Source organism: Struthio camelus, chromosome 17, assembly GCF_040807025.1.
Source record: "Struthio camelus isolate bStrCam1 chromosome 17, bStrCam1.hap1, whole genome shotgun sequence".
Classification (NCBI taxonomy): Eukaryota; Metazoa; Chordata; class Aves; order Struthioniformes; family Struthionidae; genus Struthio; species Struthio camelus.
In genome coordinates, this window is record NC_090958.1 from 14,966,575 (window position 1) to 14,988,013 (window position 21,439).

The 21,439-nt window shown below is 40.1% G+C and overlaps 2 protein-coding genes across 4 annotated transcripts in view; one reads left to right on the top strand and one right to left on the bottom strand.

Annotated features, from left to right (window-relative positions):
* Positions 1–644, bottom strand: part of GLT1D1 (glycosyltransferase 1 domain containing 1) — a 60,751-nt gene extending 60,107 nt beyond the window's left edge. For 2 of the 3 annotated variants that reach the window (XM_068910689.1, XM_068910688.1), the window contains exon 1: positions 513–644. In XM_068910689.1, coding sequence (XP_068766790.1) covers positions 513–580 — 68 coding nt within the window. In that variant the 5' untranslated portion in view covers positions 581–644. The remainder of the gene's footprint in view (positions 1–512) is intronic. The other variant, XM_068910691.1, reaches the window with a different exon arrangement.
* A 4,272-nt stretch (positions 645–4,916) lies between these two features.
* SLC15A4 (solute carrier family 15 member 4) overlaps positions 4,917–21,439 on the top strand; it is a 29,969-nt gene continuing 13,446 nt past the window's right edge. The window contains exons 1-5 of the mRNA XM_009666803.2: positions 4,917–5,564; positions 12,309–12,604; positions 13,488–13,656; positions 14,631–14,708; positions 19,806–19,974. Coding sequence (XP_009665098.2) covers positions 4,986–5,564; positions 12,309–12,604; positions 13,488–13,656; positions 14,631–14,708; positions 19,806–19,974 — 1,291 coding nt within the window. The 5' untranslated portion in view covers positions 4,917–4,985. The remainder of the gene's footprint in view (positions 5,565–12,308; positions 12,605–13,487; positions 13,657–14,630; positions 14,709–19,805; positions 19,975–21,439) is intronic.

Below are 21,439 nucleotides of genomic sequence, written 5' to 3' on the forward strand. Positions count from 1 at the left end.
GCTCATCCAAACAATTTCAAAGCACAGTAGACCCACATCCATAATTCCCACGAGAGCCATCTATCCCAATCTCCATTAATGAGGAAACCAGCTGCAGGAGCTCTTGCAGAACTACTGCTCTGGGATAGCTCCCGCACAAACCCTTATCTCGGAGTTCACTCAAGTTTAAAATCTTCAGATCGACCTCTCATCTTATTTGGAGTATTTCCCAAAGCGAGCAGCCCTCACTGCACAGCTGACTGGCCAGAGGAAAGGCTGGCGGCTGCATCCCCACTCTCGGCTCCCACCTGCGGCGTGGGGGGGCGGGGGGGGGGGGCAGAAGGGAGCCCCCAGGCCCCTCAGCCCCAGCGGTGCGAGCAGAGGCCGAGGGAGCCGCCCCGGGGGCCGAGCCTGCTGCGCGCCCGCTCCGCGCCGCCGCCATGCCGTGCCCGCCCCGGCCCGGCTGCCGCCGCCGCCCCGGCACCTCCGCGCCGCTGCGGGGAGGGAGGGAGAGAGGGAGGGACGGGACTTACTGTATCCTGGCGGCGGTGGTGGCGTTGCCGGTCTGCGCCCGGAGGCACGCCAGCAAGAGCAGCCTCATAGCGGCCCCTCCTGCCTCCCCTTGACTCGCCGGCGGCTCCCGGAAAGCGCACCGCGGGGCGGCTCCGCCACCTGCCCCAGCGCCCGCCGCCGCCGCCGCCGCCGCCCGGGTAAGCGGGGCGGGAGGGCCGTGCCGGGCGGCTCCGGCCCACGTGCGAGGGCAGAGCGCGGCCCCGCGGCGGCGCCCGCTTGGCTTTTGCCCCGCGGGCGACCTGGGTGCCGCCTCCGCGGGTGCTGCAGCCAGCAGCTCCCGCTCCCACTTCAGTGGGTCTGGGCCCGTTCCTCGTGCCGCCACCCCATCCCTAAATGTGTTTTCATTAAACAGGCACAAAGCTCAAATCGCGGCCTCCGAGACTTAAGAAATCTGTCATGTGCCCAAGCAGCCTCCAGGGAAGAACCGCAGGGGAACGCTGTTGCCAGAGAAAGTCTCCCGAGGCAGTTCCTCAGCTCCACCACGTTGCCACGTGCCTCCCCAGACCCAAGCAGTTAGCTTTCAGTGCAGGAGCGGAGAAGCAGCTAATCATGAATCAGAGGCCAACAACCAAAAAAGCCAAACGAACGTGCTAGTACAAAGGACAAGGCAAAAGCACGGTCAGAGACCAGGCTGAAGGTCGGGGAGGCCAAACAAAGAAGCAGAACCTAAGATACATAAGTTAACCTTGGCAAAGCCCAGATCAGCAAGCACAGCCTCCGCAACAGCAAGCAGGCTCCCGAGTTACAATCACATAAAGCAAGGACAGGGCAAAGAAAGAGCCCAAACTCAAGAACAAGAGGACAAGAGGCCGGTCTTAGCTGCTTGGGAGACTGATAGGGGCCAGGTGGCTGACTGCAGATATCCACAGAGCCTTGACCTTGAATCAGCATTTTGCAAAAATGTTGAGAAAGAGTACAGGGCATTTGTGAGGGTGAGATAGGCCCCTGAAAGGAGTGCCTGATGCAACAGAAAGCTCACCTTTTTGCTGGGATACTTTTAACCTAATCTAGTTTGCTGATGTAATTCACAGATGCTTATGTTGCTCTAAGGCTGTGGAAGAGGGTCTGCAAACTGCAGTGCCACTTTATATTGACTTAAGTTATGTAGGACTCTTCAAGTCTCAGTGTCAAGCAGAGGGAGAAAAATACTCCAATTACAAAGAAAGTCTCTTAAATTTAGTAACTCTAAAAATAGCAGTTCTTCAAGTAACTTGAATGGATCTCTGGGGATGGCAGGTATGCACAAACTGAGGGTTTAGAAGTGATGAAGAGACAATATATATTGGAGTGTATTCAGGCAATTTATAAGCATTTTAGTAGGCTGCTTGTGATTTGTTCTTCGTGCTATAGAGCTACATTCAGCTGTCTGAGATTTGCAAAATCTCACTGATGATTATTTAGAAATCATTCGGCACAACACAGTGCTGAGACCATTTTAATGTCCATCCAAGCTAAAAATGCTGGCTTCAACTTAGATGTTAACAGCAATAAATCTTGCATAAATGCTGAAAATAGCGTAACTGCTAATTTAAGGATCACACTATTTTCATCATCATTGTAGAAGGCATTTCCGAGACTTGGCATAAAATCCCAGTTCCATTGAAATTTAGAGGGATTTCTATGAACATGGCCAGGATTTTAGCTTTGAAGTTTGTTTTACTTTAAGCGGCCTGTACCACGCATAACTGGACTTCTGAGAGTTCTGAGATCAAACCTAGCACCAGCCGTATCTATTTCAAAAAGGAAGGGAAGACAACTGCCACAATTGTCAGTCTGTCTAACAGACACGTTTCACACTTACTGCATGAAGCTTATACAAATGCCTTTTAGTCAAAGCAGGGTCATTTTCCAGTTGCATGGCCTAAAGCAATGCCAGAATGTCAGGTTTGGGTTAAAATGAAGCTGTGGTGTTGATTATCTGCATGAGATCTATCTAACTACCAATAACTAGGCCATTGTAACTTTTTACAGCTCAAAAACCAGACAATAGCTATGCAGGAGATTTAGTGTTTAACATAAAAACCATCTCTTAAAAGTAGGAAAATATTTATCAGAAAAATGGAAACATCAAAGTAGATATGGCTTGCTCCACTAATGACCTGAGACAAATGAGGAAGCTTAACCTGTGATCTGGGAAGTAAAGAGGAAAAAAGGAAACATTCAAAGAGGCCTTAAGATGATGTTACTATTTATTATAATGATAATACTCTTTTTGATGATATATATAGACCTTGACTGACAGAATTAACAAACTAAGAGTCTTTGCAGCATTAAGTATTGCTGTGTCTCTGGAAACATATACATACATTAAATACATCACTATATAGACAGAGGTGCACTCATTATATTCAAAGAAAGGGTCATGTCTTTCTTTGTGGATTCCTAACTAAAAGAGGAAGGGGGGAAAAACAATTCTTAATCTCTTTTGCATATTGTTAATATAGCCCTTCTAAAAAAGCCATATTTTAAAGCCTCCCTACTTTGATCAACTGTCACTCAAATCCTTCACAAAATGTTGACTTTCCAAGGAAAAAAAAAATCAAATAGCATTAGGGTGGTATATTCATCATGGATGTATCTTAATGTAGACGTTTTAAATATACTGTAACTAAGTGTTCTTGTTCAGAGAAAAATGAAAAATTACCTTCTGAAGCCACCAAACACAGAAGGTTGAGACGATAATAGCAGCTTTTGAATTCACTTAGACTACTTATTTCTCAATACCTGAAGAGGCAAATAACATTTTTATAATGTGTATCTCATACACTAATTCAGCATTGCTAGGTGTTTTTAAACAGTTACTGGGTAAGCCAAGATAAAATGTCACCACCCCTGCTGAGATAAATTATGAAGGGCCTAGACTGTGATATCTGCACATATTAAAACATGCAATAATGCAAAGTGAGGTTTTTTACTTGGTAGTCTCTGTGAAATACTACTAGACCCCTTAGAAAATGTACTCACATGAGTAGCAACTGCAGGGATTGGTATGAGAAACTGTACTAAGCTGGACAAAGCTGAAATGTAACTGTTTAATTATAAAATCAGTCACATTACAATAGTTAATAAACCAAAAAACAGAGATCTCTCTAGAGCTAATTGTTTGTTCCTCATTGCCCTTTGTCATGAAATTTAACAAGCGAGCACATATATTTTATGAGTCATTTCCATGACATATGTTATTTACAAAGGCCCATCATTCAATGAGTACGTTTCCTTTTACAAGTATGGGCTGCTCAATTACCAAGGCTGCAATATAGTGTCATAAAAATTTCAAGTCATACCGAGATGTTGGGTGTAACTAGATGATGTCAATCAGTCTACCTTTTTCTTGAAAACACGCAAAGAACAGTATCTTTCCCACTTCATTCAGGCCAAAACTAAGACTTTAGGATCACTAATCACTTAAGTTCGTTGTTGAGGACAATTACACGCTTTCGGGATCTTTAACCCGGCATACAGGACGGTGCTGCAAAAGAACACATAGGGCCCCAGTCCCAGGACCACTAACGTGCGTTTTCTTTTTACCGTGTGCTTTCTTCCATTCAGATGTGAGTCTTTAATTTCTTCACGTGTCCCTGTGACATGTTATTACTGCAAGTACCCCTCGGATAAACGTACCTTCAGAGAGCAGATCTAAAGCGCGCCTCCAGCGCGGGTGCTCCTTCGCGGCCTACGCTGCTGCGGACGCTGACGGCGGGCCCGTGCCCTGACGGGCGGCGACATCTCGCTCGCATGAGCGAGAGCTCCCCACGTTCATCTACGTTTTTCTACAGGATGGCGAATTTACTGTGACAACCCTGCTTATTTTTCTACACTTGTTTTTGCCCTTCGGGCTGGGAAGCAAGGTAGGAAAACAAATTACACTTCAATTTTGTTGTTATTGTGGGAGAAAGACGGTGAGAACGAGGGCTTCAACACCAAGGCGTGCGAGCTAAGCGTAGGGAATAAAGACACATAGTCCAGCTAATGCCCTAAACGGGATTCCCGGCTGAACCAGCATTAAACCAGCCTTCTCTGCCGCGCCGCGCTCCTCGCCCTCTTTACCCCGATGTCACCCTAGGGACATCGCAAGGGGCAGTCCTTCCCCGGTAAAGCTCCGGGGGGGCCTCGGCACGGCCCCGGCGCTGATGAAGGGCGGGCGCGGCGCCGGCCGTACCTCAGGGCGCGCCCCTCCCCCCGCGGCTTCCGGCCCGCCACCGCCGCCCGCCCCGCCGCTGTCTCAACCGCCGCTCCCGGTGGCCCGCCCGGCCACGTGACAGCACCGCCAGGGGAGCGACAGCGCCCTCAGCCAATAGCGACGCGCCTCCTCGCCTCGCCCCGCCCCGCCGCGCCAGGCGGCCGCGGCGAAGTTTCCTCCTGACAGGAGCGGAGAGGGAGGGGGGCGGGTGGTGAAGCGCGGCGGCTCGGCGGGGCCGGGAAGGGTCCCCGTCATGGAGGAGGCCGAGCCGGGCGAGCGCACCCCCTTGCTGGGGGGCGGCGGGGAGCGCGGGCGGGCGGCGGCGGCGGGCAGCGCCTTCCAGGGGCGGCGGTTGGCCTGCGCCGCCGTGCTGCTGGCCGAGCTGCTGGAGCGAGTGGCCTTCTACGGCATCACCTCCAACCTGGTGCTGTTCCTCAACGGGCCTCCCTACGGCTGGGAGGGGGCGCAGGCCAGCCAGGCCTTGCTGCTCTTCATGGGCATCACCTACTTGGTGTCGCCCTTCGGAGGCTGGCTGGCCGACGCGCTGCTGGGCAAGTTCGGCACCATCCTGCTCAGCATGGCGCTCTACCTGCTGGGCATGCTGGCCTTCCCGGTCATCGCTGCACCGCACACCCGCCAGGGCCTCTGCGGGGACATCCCGCTGTCCCCCGTGGAGAACTGCTCCTCTCCGGCAGCCAACGCCACCCCGGTGCCCTGCTACCAGGTGGGAGCCACCCGCTACTGTGCCGCCGCCACCTTCGTGGGACTGGTCCTCGTAGGGCTGGGCGTCGGGTCGGTCAAGGCCAACATCACCCCTTTCGGGGCCGACCAGGTCAAGTATCGTCCGGCAGCTGCTGCTGTCGTTGGTGGGGGTAGACCTGGGCCAGGTGACGCGTGTCGGCCAAGCTAATGACTTGCCTGGGTTGGGTGGGCAGCGCGCCGACAGCTCTGCAGGCTGTGAGGGGCTCAGATGGCTCAGCCTGGTCCCCTGTGTAACGCAGGCCAGTGAGTTGTTCTTTGCTAGCTGTAACCTTGGCATCTGGGTGAAGTCTGATCACTCACGACCCCTGGTTTCCTTGTAACCCTGCCTTAGGTGTGGTGCCTGATTTGGCTAAGGCTTCCACAGTCTCGAGGAGCAGGGTTGAATATTCCATAGCTGCTAAGTGAATTGTTAAATATCCTCTGTTGTGGAGTTTATACCCAGCTAACTGGACCTTAGAGCTGATTGGGTGAAAGATCCGATATACACTTTAGTTTTGACAGGGATGGAATGAGCCTTCTAGGGCTGTGATCAGCAGCCTTTACCATCCTTCTATAATAAACATTATAGATGTTATCTAAGGATAGATAACAAATACCATTTGAGGCTTAAGGTATGCTCTGTATACTGCACTGCGCCCTTGAGTGATGTTTTTGTGCAGGCTAATGTTGCTCCAGATGACAGGCAAGAAGGTGCTCTCAACATGGTAAATGTATTACCTGGGCTGTTCTCATAAGGACACGTCTTGTAAAACGACCTTATTCAGATCCAGTTCAGTGAGATCATTCATTGGTTCATCACTGCAGAACTAAGTGTTTTTACAGAAAGTATTTGAGAGAGCTCGTAATTGAGTATCACCTGGTATGCGCTGTTGCATGTGTTTTCTACAATCCTATGCATGGTAAGACAGCATGGTGACTGGGGGTGTTGAATCAGAGTATAATTTTTGCTTTACAAATTGACAATTTCAAAGGCTTAGATACTGAGAAGCTTTCCTAACCAAACAGTTCTTGGTGACAAAGCAGGGAAATTACCTCTAATCCAGTTACATGTCTATTTACTGGCCCATTGAGTTCTGGTTAGTGCAGCTATCAGAAATGCCATGAAATTCTTTGTGAGAGGTAGGTTCTACCACAATGTCCATGCCAAATGTACCTCTATTCTCTGTTGTGCAGTTTACATTTTTCATTCTTTGGCATTTCACATATTATAAATTCTGGAGTTCTGGGTGAAAGGCAGTTCATAAATGTAAAACATTATTATAGCCTAGGATTGTATGTCCCCAAGTGTATTGGTTCTGTTTAAGCCAGCGTGAGCCCATCAAGCGAAATAGCTTTAGTATAACTTTATCTTGTAAGGTGTTTTTCAAAATAGACTGCTTATCCCCAGAACACTTTATGAACATTAAATGTAAGAGATAAATAGTGGCAGAAGGAGAGTAAAAGAAGAACCATTGCCAATGGAAGTGTAAGCTGTTGTAGCTAGCGGTGTTTTTTGTTGTTTTTTTTTTTAGGCTTTCCCCCAGGATTTCATTGAAAACAATTTTTCGCTAGGTTGTAGATAATTCACAGTGATTTATGTGGAGTGAAGCAGAAGAAATTTTCCTTTCTTGTTCTTAATAATTAGGAGTGCTCTGCTGAGGACTGGATTTTTCCCCTTGATTTTCTGGCTTTTCTATTGTTAAATACATTACAGCCTACCATTTACCTTCTGCATTTTTGAGCTCTCTTGGGTGGCTTCTCCCTGCATAGGAATGTAGCACCACTGCTGGGTAGGTGGATACATATTGCTGAGAATAAAGTCTGTCTTCCAGAGTCACATTCTTGGGAGGCCAGCATTCAATACAAACGTGTTTTAGTTGGATTTGTGCTGATAAGCTTTGTCCTCTTTCCCTTAAATACCAAACAAAGGGAAATACTATGAATTGTTTATCATGCACTTTAGCTGACATGAACCAGCTTTCCGATGTTGTTAATTGCATTTCATTGCAACTCTCTTTAAAAAAAAAAAAAAAAATTAACATTTTCAATTTTAACACTAACCTGTATTTGGGCAGAGAACCCACATTTAATGATGTTTTTTGTATTTAGAAGAAAATAATCATTTTAAATGTGGAAAATTGGAAACGTACTTCCAATATTCACTTTTTTCCTGAAGTTAAAAAGATGTAATTTGTTAATTTCTGTTAAATAGACGTATTTAGAAGTACTGTTACGAGTGGCTTAGTATCGAATAGCTTTTGCCAGCCAGTTTAGCAAAAACTAGCTGCTGCAAGCTAGTTATAAACTAGCTTTACTTAATTATGTTCATAAGTAAGAGTTGTTTTTCTGAAAGCTGCAAATTGATCCAACATGCTGATCTAAATCTGAACCTGATGGTTCTCAGAATAGTGTTTATAAGCATGTGATATACATATAAATATATATATATATATATATAACCTGACACTTTCCAGTTCCCCTTTTAAATGCAAGCCTGTGCAGTCATTTCCTGTTCTCTTATGTAGCAGTTTGTGACTTTTTACTGTTGGGAAACAATATGACTATCTCCCATTGTTGTGAAAGCTGCTTTAGTTTCAAGACTGTAGTCAAGATTAGAATCAGTAGTAACAGACTACTGATCTAATATCAGCTATAACCACTGCTCTAATTGTAGACAAATCTGTTTTGTTTTATGTAGAGTAAAGATAGTGATTGGAGATGCTAGTTTTAACCACAGTATTTGTCCTTTCTAAAATGCCATCATAGTCATTAAATCTTTCAGTCTGTAACTGCCAAAACCCTTCTAACTCTGCTAAAACTGTTGATTTTACAGTAGCGTTATCGAGGCAGGATGCTCTTGCACAAGTTTCTTGTGTAAAGATGGCTTTAAAGTGATCTTCAACATTTGTTTGATTTGTAGAGCCTAGGTTTCCCAGCATCTAGAGAAGGGTGGAGGCCCTGTATAAAGATTTTAAGCCCACTGACTGCAGGCTTGTTGTTGCTGAACCTCTTAGAAGGAGACTGTGGACCTCCAAGAGTCTGCATATCACAGTCTGAAAACTGAAGTCATGGCATTCACATGTGCAGTATTAACCCATTTTTGTTTTCACAGATATGACAGTAGTGAGAGGAAGCAAACTGAAAATGTGAATTGGCCGACTTTTAGTAGAACAATCTGAAATTATGTAGCTACTGAGTAGTACTGTGTAAATCTGTTACTGAGCTCTCTCCAGGTCTACTCTCAAAGAAGGAATGGTGTCTGTAGTGATGAATCAGAAGGTCTGAATTCTCTAGGAATGAATTTGACTGCTGAAAACCGTTCTTATTGCTCTTTTTTTTTGTAGACTTAAGGACAAGTGCAAGATTCTAGACCTTTATCCTTGCTGTCTTGTGTGTCTAAGTAGTCACGTAGTTGGTTGCAATAAATTTGGGGGCATTTTTTTTCATTTGTCATTTGTGACTGTCAGTCAATTGCAGGAATAAATGAAAACTGGTCATGTCAATATCTTTATATCTTTTAAAAAACCTTCTTTTTCCTTCCATATGAGTTAAAACAGGAGGGCAAATGTTTGGATCTGTCATGATGTGAAGAGGGAGAGAAGATGATGAGGTACTGGAAACTTTGAAATGGTTGAGGTTTAAGACATACTTGAGATCATTAGCAGATGATGCCAGAAATCAGCTGTCACAGCGCTATGCTAGGCACTAGTTAAGAACTACTTGTTTTGTCAATGTAAAATTCAGATCCTTGAGAAACAATTTGTTTTGCATATAGTGACATTGCCTCTGATTAGTTTCCTAATCCGTTGAGGTAAATGTGAATATGGAAAAGTTTTCAAGTTTGTTTCAGTCTGGCAAAGATAACTAATTATCCATGGGATTTCTTCTTTGAGACTGTCTAATTGTAGAGAGCTAGGAAATTACTTTGTGGCAAAGCAAAGCATCTAAATGCATAAGTTAAGGAGAAGCAATGATGTTTGTATAGATTCCTGGCTCTTCACATCAAAATCTAGAGAATCTTTCTAATAGATTCTTAAATTTTTGAGCTCTGTAATTTTACAGAGCTTGGTGTCAAGCTGTTAAGACTGCCTTGGTTGATATTTGGATCCTCTTCTAGGAAAGATGCTTCTGTTGAAAAATCCGGGGGAGCAGTAATTCAGCAAGTGATCATCTTCTAAGTCAGAATGAGCTCTAGGTATTAACATTGGGGCAGCCATGCTTTGGGGTTGCTGTTAATTAGATGTTTTTAATGACTGTTTTCATCCGATGTGGTAACTGAAGACCTAGTTACTCTTTCTTTTTCATTGTTTAGCTGCATTTAGAATTTTGTTATGGTTGTAGAGGAGTAAGATATTAATCTCATATCCTAAGCTGGTTTAGACTGTTGCAGTGCAAAGTTACACAGGTGGTGGGTCCTCTGCTGAAAGTGGTTGTAAATGATTACATAGCTCCTATGATGTAGTGTTCCAGGCATTCAGGATTCCTTAGCATGAAAACTGTGATGGTAATTGCATATCGTCGGACCATAATCAATCTGGTGTGAGTGTTTTGTATAATAAATGTGGGTTTTGAGAACGCTTCCTTTATTATTTTTACTATTTTGAAATTTATTGCTCTGTAGATCCCAATTATAAAACTAATTTTTTTTTCTTTTCTTTCTGCTTTTGGATTAACTGTAGTCCTCGTACGTACAGGATAGTTAATATATGATCAAGAAAAACACCCTTCTGTACTGTAGAAAAATCAGGGTTTAGATTAGATTCTCCCCCTCCACCCCCCCCCCCAAAAAAAAATCATATTAGCTATCTTGAAAATACCAAGGTTGTTTTATTTCCTCTTTCGAGTCCTGTCCTGTCCTGGCACCTGCATGCTGGCAGCAATGACATCTGGACCGTGCAATTGTGGCCGGAACACTAAGAGTTCCTCATTTCCTTTTTTTTTTGGTTGTTGTTTATTTTGTTGCTGGTGGTGAGTTTTATTCAGATTTGCCATATACTTTAAAAGAGGAAAATTTACAGTAATTGTGATGCTCCTTGTCAGTACAGTCGGTCATTCTCTATTTTTATTAAAGCAGAGGTACGGTTGGATTGTTCCTTAGTATACTTAGTCCATTTAGTGGGAAAAAAGGTGCAAAAGGCTTGAAGAATGCATCGTGGTGGACTGGAGATTATGCAATGGGAATTGAACTAATTAAGTGACAGCTGTCCAGCATGGTATATTCTGTGGAAAATGTCTGAATCTGAACTCATTTGGAAAGCAGCAATATGTTACCTAGAACAATTAAATTATGTGCGTTAGGTATTTGCTTATGTTCATTAGAGTCAGGGCATCTTTGAAACAGACTACAATGTTTCCATTTAGTGATGAGAAGCCTTGGATAATAGCTGTGACATTTCACTGGTATTGGTCTGGTATAAGGAGTTTGACTAAAAGATGATAAATCTAGGAAGGTGACCTTTTCCATACGTGTTAGGCACTACTACTGGTATGTTGTTATTTTGTTGTGGTGAGAACAAAATCTTTCAAGTATACCTATTTTAGCTTTCAATGCAGGGATATGGAACCTTTAGCCCACAGGACAAATTAGATCTAGGATCCACACCATACTTGTACTGTTTGTGCACATTCACTTTTCCTACTGCATCCATTAGATGTTCTAATGTTTCTTTTGTTAATCTTGGTTAAATAATACAGATGGGTTTGGGCATCACTGAGAAACCCAAAATCAGAAAATCAGAACTCACAATGTTAAAAATGTATTTCAAGACATAGCTTGCTTTCTGTATTACAAACTGAACACGGATCTTTTGAAGGTCTGGCCAATGAGGAAGGGAAACCTGTAATTAGAAATCGGAAAATAAGTGACTCAGCAAGGCTGGTACATGCCACTGATTCACTAGTCACTGTTAATGGACTTTCAGTCATGAAATGGTGACAAACAGGGTGTTACAGATTCTTCTGCAGACTAGTTGATCTTTTTTGTGTATTTTAAATTTTAACTTGCATAATTTCTCTTATCCTATCCTATCTTCCTATCTTATGAGTTATACTGAGTGTCTGTAACTTAATTACAAAACATAGGATTACTTACAGTAGGCAATATAGAATGAAGAGTTATTGTGAAGCCTGTACCGGATAAATTCTATAAACCAATAATGTCTTTAGTACTGATTTGATAGAAGGGCAAATGTTTACGGGGGCCTTGTGGTATCTGAGGCAACCTGATTTAATTTCTATTTTCTTAAAAAGGCCAGAATGGCAAGTCTTCAATTTATGTTCTAATGAGAGCAAATGGAACTGTGTAAAAACTTAAATTTGAAATGTATGCTTTAATCACCAAATAGTCATTTGAGGCTTGGAAAATGGAATATGGTAACTGTTACATGCAACAACTGTTTTTTCCACTCGTATGCAATTCTAGTAATGCATTTTTTTTCTTTTTAGATAACTTTTTTTTTTTTAGTAAAAAGTTAAATTTATTTCAACTTTTGTATGTATTCTGGGACAACAAATTGAGTGAACTTTGTCTAGAGAAATGACCAAACAAGACGCCGAGCAGCAGAAAAAATAGCTGCCTTTCTGTGGTAGCTGTGTGATTTAGTCTTAGATAACTTTTCTATCCAAATGCTGAACTTCTAGAAGGTCACTGATATAATAGGTTAGCTCAGTACAGTGTCATTTCATCAAATACCATGCTAAGCCCAAAACACTTAAATCATTTTAGTATGGCTGTAAATTAAACCTAAGCTTTTCAGTTCATTGTAGTTGATTGAATTCTAATAAACAGGCTTCATTTTCTTCAGAAATTGAATGACTTGTTTTTAATCTTTTTCAGGTCAAAGATCGGGGTCCAGAAGCCACAAGAAGATTTTTTAATTGGTTTTATTGGAGCATTAACTTGGGAGCTATTCTCTCTCTGGGAGGCATTGCATACATTCAACAGAACGTGAGCTTTGTTATTGGATATAGCATCCCAACAGTTTGCATTGGGATTTCATTCATGGTTTTCTTATGTGGTCAGAGTTTCTTCATCACAAAGCCACCTGATGGTAGTGCCTTCACAGACATGTTTAAAATTCTTGCATATTCTTGTTGCTCAAGAAAGAGACATGTGGAACATTCACCTAATAGGTTTGTAAAGAGCTCTTTTGTATAGTCTGAATTCCAGTGAATCAACCTGAGAATTGAAACTAGTTTGTTCAAGCTAGCTGGCAGTAAGTCACTCTAGAGAATACACTAGAATATGTTGTTTTGATTTGAGAAATGGAACTTCACAACTGGAGTCCTGGAGATATATTCTGGGAGTTCTGGGATGAAAAAGAGAAACGTTTTGGGATCGCTGGATCTCTGTGCTGCAAGATCAAGTGTGCTGTTTTCATTTGAATGCTATGTCCTGCTAGTCCAGAATTACTGGAAGCAGAACATTACCCAAGTATGCTGCTTTTAAGGATTAGCCAACTTTCTTCTCTGCTTAGGTACATTTTTTAAAATCTCCTGATTTGAAAAAACGCTTTCAACTGTCTTCAGTGTTTTAAGAGGCTTGATGAGCAGCCAAAATGTGTACTGGCATCTTCCCTCTCAACTGGTTCCCCTACTCTAGAGGGCCTCTCTCCAAGAGATGCCCGTGAAATATTGTTGGCTGAATTTAGTCACTATAGACGATGAGAGGTATCAAGTGCCCCCCCTGCTGTGGGATTTCGTGTGTTCAGATTCAATCATTTAGAATAACCTCTCTTTTGTGATACTCTATCTTTTCGTGATAGTTTTGCATATTGCAATGCTTAGTTATTGCCTGTGGAGGGTAAGGAGGATGGGAAATAAGGAGACCTTTATAGTGAACCGCTTCAGCTTGTGCTTTCACCCACTGCTGATCCATTCTGGCCTAGTTGTTTTACAGTTAAAAATAACTCTCCAGAAATGCATGAGCTTTTCATAATAAAGAAAAGTGTTACAAGGTTGCCAGTTAAGTCAGTTTTTGTTGTTGTTTAACTAAATGTTTCAAACTTTTCAAAAGCGAAGGCCAGGGAGTACTTCAACCGCCTCGCAAGCAAAGTTTGTTTGAGATGGCCAAGTTGTCTCGTGGAGGCCCATTCAGAGAAGATAAAGTAGAAGACGTGAAAGCTCTTGTCAAGATTATCCCTGTCTTTTTGGCTTTGATACCTTACTGGACAGTGTATTTCCAAGTGAGTATTTCCAAATGGCTAAATTTTCATTTTACGTGTCTAAAAATAGAATTTCAAACGTAAGGGCTGTAACTTCACGTTCTCCCAACTGCATTTGGAAGGCCTAGGGGCACTATCATTAAGTTGCACTTCTGAGCCTAGGTTGTAAATCTAACTCTTCCTTGAAAATTACCCCACAAGAGCAGTAACCTGGAGGAAACACTTGAAAGCTTTCTGCGAGGAAGTGTTCTGTAAGGCTACAGATTCAGTAGCTGTGATTCTAGAGAAGCTGGATATTGAACAAGATTTTCTAGAGCTCCATTACTGAATGCCTGCTTTAATACCAATGTGCTCAATAATGTTAACTCCTTCTCTTTCACACACCTGAGGCTGCATCTCAGCGATCACTTTAATAATATTGTGTTAGAAAAAATAATACTGCATGATGGTAACTTTGTTTGCTTCTTGCATACAATAGTTGGGGAAAGCCGTAGCTTGTAGTAGTATTAGCTTAGCAGTATGCCTAAGGTATGCAATTTTGCGTTTTTCTAGGTCTGTTTCATAAATATGAAGCTCCCCTTGAAGCTGAGAGATGAAAAATGGTTACTAAGAATACTCCCCAAAATCAATATTTTGACTTGATAATTAAATTAATGAAGTAAAATAACTAAAAAAGTTAAAAAAAAAAAGTTAAAACTAACCATAGTAAAAATTAACATAACTTAAATATTATGCTTTGTTTAATCTTCAGATAGGTCAGTGTAAGTGGCCTAGATTTCATTTTCATTAATTATTTTCTGGTTCTTCTATCTTAGTGGGATGACTTTGGATAGCAGTCATTTCGGGGGAAAAAATCCAGAAATTATTTTTAAAGTCACATGAATGATTCCTTGTTCTTTTAATAAAGATAAGGACTTAAAACAAGTTCATAATGTTCTAGCAATTTTTTTTTTGTTTTGCAATATGTAATGTCAACTCATCTTTCTTAATGTTAGATGCAGACAACCTATGTCTTGCAAAGTCTTCATCTGAAAATTCCTGAAATATCAAATGACACCAACTCTACTCATACGGTAAGTAGGGCAAAACACTTAAAAATATGTTTTTTAGTTGAAATGCAAAATAGCTAAGTGTTTTACAAAAATTTGGAGAGTCAAGGTAGTGGTTAAGGGGAATCAATGGCTACAAGCACGAATAACTGGGTGTTTGGAAACATGAGGCCTAACATACAGATTTTAGTATTTCTACTGGGATAAAGAGTTCATGCCGTACTGCTTTGAATGCATTTGGATAACATATGCTGCCTTAATTAAGAGTGGTTTTGTTCTTCAATGCACAAAGTATGATCTTTGAAGGAAGCTTTTAAATATTTATGTCCTAAGTTTACATAGTTGTATATACATGAGTAGTCCTACAAATTCAGTAGGAGTAGCCATTCTTAATGGAAACATTAGGATTTCCAAAATTGAAATCTGAGGATTTGTAAATTTATACTAGTTAATCAATAATTACATTACCTTGAATCAGCTTTGTATATTGAAGGAAGTTGCTCAATCAGTGTTCTTCAAAGAAGGCTGGCATCATGGAGTTACAAAATTGATTCTGAGAAATAAAAACAAAAATTATGAGTATAAATTATTACCAGGCTTACTAAATACGCTTTTAAAATTAAATTTCTTCTGTTTTATTTAAAATTAATGATATCAATAAGGCAGAATTGTTGTAATTTTTTTTACAGATGAAAAAATATTTTGTACTTAATTTTTATTTGAGCCCACTCAAAACTGAACTTTTTCTGAATCACAGGTAAAGATTTAATGGAGATTGGTAATACTGGCTAAATAAGCCTGCTAAACCAACCTGTTATCAAACTCTGAATCCTAGTTACTTATTTTTACACAGCTAGTAAACTAAAGAAAAAGTAGTCAGAGATTCCTTCAGTTAAATGGGTGCCATCAACACTAGTAGCTAAAGCAGATTTTCTCAACTATTCTCAGTCTGTGCATGTATTTGGCATAGACTTTCGTCACTGAAAGCTTTTGCTACTTTCACTTCAAGGTTCAGTTGTGCGATATTTAAGTTGCATGTTAATTTAAAAATAGAATGTTTAAAAAGGAAAACATCTTAACTAGTCAAAGGCTTCTCTTTTTGTTACATTGATTTGAAGTCTGGACCACACTTAAGGTGTTTCTTTCGCCTATGCTTAATTCTCACTTTAATAAGGGTCGCTTCATTTATGTTTTTTACGCCCTTAATATGTAGCCCTTTTTGCCCTTTTCATTAATATAGCCTTTCACATTTCCTTATTGCCCTCTCATGAGAGGGGCCTCATAGGAATTCTTCTGTTATTATGAGCCATGTGAGTGGTTTGTCAGAAATCTGTCACTGTTGGATTAAAGAAGTGAATTTTCTTTCTTCTAACAAAGTACGCATAGGACTTCACAGAAATAGTCTGTGGAACTAATGAGCATGAAGTGATCAATATAGTCAGCATTTTCTGGAAGCCTAAACATATAAGCATGTTACTATGTGTTTTTCCTTTTTTTTTTTTTTAAATGGCTGCTGCATAGGTATGAATTAATACGCCTGAAATACTTAAGAATCTTTTGTACACATCTCTACCTTGATGGTCCTAAATATATGCCATAGTTTCAATCTGAATATTTGTTATGTAGAAATAAATATGGAGCTTTGGCCATCAAACTGAGTGTTTCTCACCACCTTTTTGGGTGGTTGAATTCTTTTTCACCTGTAAGTAGAGCATTATATTTAACTGATTTAGTTCCAATAAGTAATGGCTTTCACTTAGCCATTACTGTTAGCTTTAGCTGAAAAGGCTTTAAAATAGGACTAATACCAAATGACCACTTTTTCTAACTTAAATCGCGGCTTTAAAAATTGGTTCAGCTGTATTTATCGTTTACTTAAATTATGCAGAATTTGAGGCAAGGATAATGGAACAATAATCCTAGTGTCTGTCTTGATACTTTTAAATAATGATTTTTCCATCATGCATAACAATGAGTGACTCCTTTTTCTGCATTGCATCAGTTCTGTTGTTCTTATTATTTTATTTTGAAATAGCTTTGCTGTCATCTCAGGGCATTAATAACAAAAATCAAATAGGCTTATTTGATTTTTGCCATCTTCTTTGGTATATTGTCCACATGAGGAATGCTAATCTGCATCCCTATATTATATCGGTAATATCTTTTAAAGCAATTCTAACTACTTTGTTTTCTCAAAATTTAATGATTTGAAGTAATTAAGGAAAGGAGCAGTAATATAAGTTTTTTAGATAAGGAGCATTGTTCTTCATCAGGTCTAAGTTTTTCTTAAATTCTGTATGTATCTCTGTCTAATACTAATAAAGACATTTTCTCTTAATATGAAAAGAGTGAAATATGTGTATGCCCATTTAATGGAAAAGCATATAAATCTCTATACACATGTGTATAAGGGCAGTGATTGGATTGTGTGATTGGAAATACAGCTGTGCCAGAGGCATTTGTTCCTTCTGTTTGTTCTTATCAAATTCAGCAATGACATAAAATTTCTGTATCCTTCATTCTAATTATGCAAACCAGTCTTTGTACAAACTGTACACAAGTTAATGCTGGGGTGATATTTGAGGCAAGGGAAAGGGTGACTAGGAGAGGGAGAAAAATAGACAGCTCTAAAGATTTGCTAAATCTTTCAAAATAAGCAAAAATTTAACTAACTCAGCACAATTCACTGTGGACTTTTGAATGTATGTGAAGGTTGATAAGCATAACCTTATGTATCAAACTGCAGAATATTTTCATGTAAGCAGATCAGCTAATTATTCTCTTTTCAAGTCCATGATACTGAAACATGGGGAAACATTCAGGAGAGGTTAGAATGAATTCTGTTTTGTTTGCAAGTCTCAGAAGTTCATCACCTTAACTTCCTGAGGTTCTCAAACTCTGATCTTGGGTTCTCTGGAGAACTGCAAACAAAGCTGTAATGTACAGCAATGGGATTTTTAATAACTGCTGACTTGACAAGTCAGTTGACTTGTGGGCTAATGCTAGTTGGAGACTTTGTTAAAGTCTAGTGTAGACAAGGCTTGATATCAGTCAAAGACTTAGTCCTTTAGGGTAGAAACTCCTGTGAAAATGCAAGCTTCTGCTTGGATTATGAAGACCTAAGGTTTCATATTTACCTAACTGTTTTCTGCAATTCATTGTTGTCTCAGTCACGGTTGAGTGATTACAACTGATCAGTAAAAATAGGGTTCTAATCTGCATGCCCACGTGTACCAGAGGCTGAAAGCATGATTTATTGAGCTGCTTACAGTGAATGAGATCTGTAGCCCTAAGGAAAGGTGGCTGTCTTCTCTGTTGCCATGGCCTTAGCTTTAGTATGCCACAGGCCCCTGGGTAACCTCTAGAAAACATCCATCTGTTCTAATCTTGAGTTGTTTTTCTTCACCTGAAACACACAGATCAAGCAGTATTTTTCTTTTGAGTGTCTAGATTCAAAGCAATATGCATACTACAGCATAGCAACTCTCCTCTCAATGCAATTAAAAAATCTTCCCCCCCCTCCTCTAAACAGAACGTTTTTAGAAATCTCCCTGCACTGTCTTAGTTTGTTGGCGTAGAACAGATTCTAAATATTATTCAGCTTGGTAGAAATCGTCTCATTCATACAGACAGAAATCTCATTGTGAATTGCTGACTCTTGCAAATGAGAAAAGATGAATGGGTTACATAATATTCTTTGTTCGTTTGACAAGTATAATTTAATTTTAATTGAATTTTGTATTACATTATTAAAACCGTTTCCACTATTCTGTGGCATACTTGCAAAAAGTTCTAAGCTTAATAATAGAAGATCTACAGCACCTGGCTATTAAATATTTTTCATGACTGGAATAGAAATGATGTGCAACTCTATCAGACCAGAGTAGATCACTGGAAGCAAAATAAACAAGTAGGGAATATTTAGTTGCATTAAGTCACTTCCTGACCTGTACTCCATTAATATTGGCTTTGAATGCTTTTAAAAACACATCTTGGTGTATGTTCATTTAAATAATATGCATGATTTTGTTTGCTAGATTTGAGTGGCACAATCAATCATTCCTCAGACAGGTGGTCTATGACTAATAAATCTTAATGGCAGAAAAGCTCCCAAAACAGTGGGTTTTTTTCAATAAGCAAATTTCAAGATGTATGGAAAAAAAAAACAAATGTTGAGATGATACGAATGCCTATCTTCTCTTTGAAAAGAGATCAACATAGCTTAGGTCCATATTCTGAACTATAGCTGACTAAAGCTATGACCCCTCTGAAACTTGGAAATAAATTTTAGAAGTAGTCACACAATGTTGACTGGTATGTGCCATTCTCCTTGTAATATAGAGATAGTGATTGTGTGGAGGGCTTGCAGACAGGGCCTGTTTTAGGTTTTTGCATCACTGCCTGCTTGCTGTGATAACCTTTTGGTAGGCTTAAATGACATTCCTGATGGATCGTTTCTGAACGCAGTTCTGCATATTCTGAATATGCAAGCTTGATTAACTGAATGTCTGCCTTTCTAGGAACAAACAGTAGCCCAGCTTGCTGATGGGATACTCACTATAATAACATTCTTACTCTGGTCAGTATAGTAATGACATGTCAAATCCTTTGCAAAACAACTCTGCTGACGTCTGCATTTTGTTTCCAGGCAGTACTCTTTTCATCTGCCCAGTAATTTCTTACTCCTCATTTTCCTTCAAACTCTATACACAGTATTATTTGGTTTAGTGGAGAGAAGCCAATGTCCTTTTTGCTCTGAGCGTTTGATGTTGTTCAGTTCCAGTAGAAAACTCCTAAAAAAAAAAAAAATCAGCACAGCTGGAGATGCATCTCAAAAGTGGGAGCATGCAATCCTGTTGGAGTTACTATGGTGAGGAATCATTTGAGCTAACATAATTATGAGCTGCTGAAGTAAATGGCAACCTGAATATCTGATTATTTGTTTTATCTCAGCATGTACACACTGTTATTTTACTCAGTTTCTAATGTCTAGCACTGTACTTCGATTTGTTTTGGATCTCAGTATTTCATGAAAAATATTACATTTTTTCCTTTGTTAAAGAAGAGTAAAAATCAACCCTTACATATGAAATTGCTGACTTTAGTCATTTACCTTTTCAGTTTCCAGCAGCCTGGTTGACTATGTTTGATGCCGTGCTTATTCTGATCCTAATACCCTTAAAAGATAAATTGGTAGACCCCGTTTTAAAGAGGAATGGCTTGCTCCCGTCCTCACTGAAGAGGATTGCAGTTGGAATGTTCTTTGTGATGTGTTCTGCATTTGCTGCAGGTAAGAAAACAACTTTCAGATCTACTTAAATATTTATTTCTTCAGCTATTTGCAATAGCGATTTTAAAAACCTTCCTGAGTCTTTAGTTCATGATTATTCAAGAGCCTTTGCAAGGGGTTTTTAGACTGCAACAGCATGGATGCATTTCCCACAATGAAAGAGCTTTTGCACAAAATATTCTTACGATTTTGTGACTTTTTTTTTGTGACAAAACAGGAGCATATTTTCTGCCTGAAAAAGAGAAAAGAGTTTGACTATACCTTTTGAAACAAATTTGTTAGTTACGGTTTTCAGAGTAGAGGGTTTACATTTTCACATACACGACTGCCAGTGTTACTTTTTTTGTATGCTTGATATAGGGGAATTTATTTGTCTTCTGACCATGTTTTTTCAAGCTAGGCCTTAGTTTCACTTATCAGTGCTTGCCTTGCCTGAACAAAGCGTCCAGCATTTGAATGTGAAGCCTTTATTCCTCATAAAATAAAATTTATTGTACTAAGGAAGTCTATATTATCTGATTTATTGACCATTTATCTTGAAGTTGAATATTTATTTATCCTGAAAAACAAATATGTTCAGAAATAAGAATATACCTTCATACAGCCAGACTTCCAAATATTAACCGAGCAAAATTGTGCCTAAAATCTTTTCCCTTTATGTGAAGTAATAAAGTTGAGTTATTGCTGAGCAAGTTTCCTCCCACTTTGGGTTTTTTCTTCCCTACCTTAATGTTCCCTAATGTTTGGGAATTATTGTAGTGTAAAATAGCTTAGCTGTAGCATGAAAGGAAAAAGATGGCATCTCTGTTCGAACCATAAATCAGCTGCATCTGAGATGATTTAAAGTTGTTAAGCACTGCTGATGTGGAACTGAGCATCTCTGAGCACTGCTTCATAGAACCTATAGCCTTCACCTAGTATCACTGTAATGAACATATTGATAAAGCATTACGGCGTTATATAAATTAATTTCAGCACTTGTAATCTCCTATATTTTAGAGAGAGGGACATTTTATTGAGCTATTAAGACTTCTCTCAATGAGAGATAATTACCTTATTAGGCCAAGGTCACTTTGTATGTGGGCAAGTAAAGTTCTTATAACAAAGTCATTGAAACTTAAAATAGGAATATTTCTCTTATTCTGTGTTACTTAAGACACCCTGCAACCAGCGCAGGAAGATAATGGAAAACGGTTAAAATGTCAGCTCTCTAAATAGACCTTGCAGGCTCAATCCATAAGTGAATTCAAAAACAGCAATATATGTCTATATTAGTACTGAAAAAAAGCATATTGATCTATCATAATTGAATTGGAGAATGATTCCATACAGCAGAATTCTTAAAAATTTCAAATGCCTTTTTGTTAACTATTCACCTGCAAATGTGATGCATGGTTTTGTTGGTGTGAGTCTCACCAGCCCTTCACAGTAGAAGCTGAGAAGGTTAGTTCTTTGGTCATTAAAA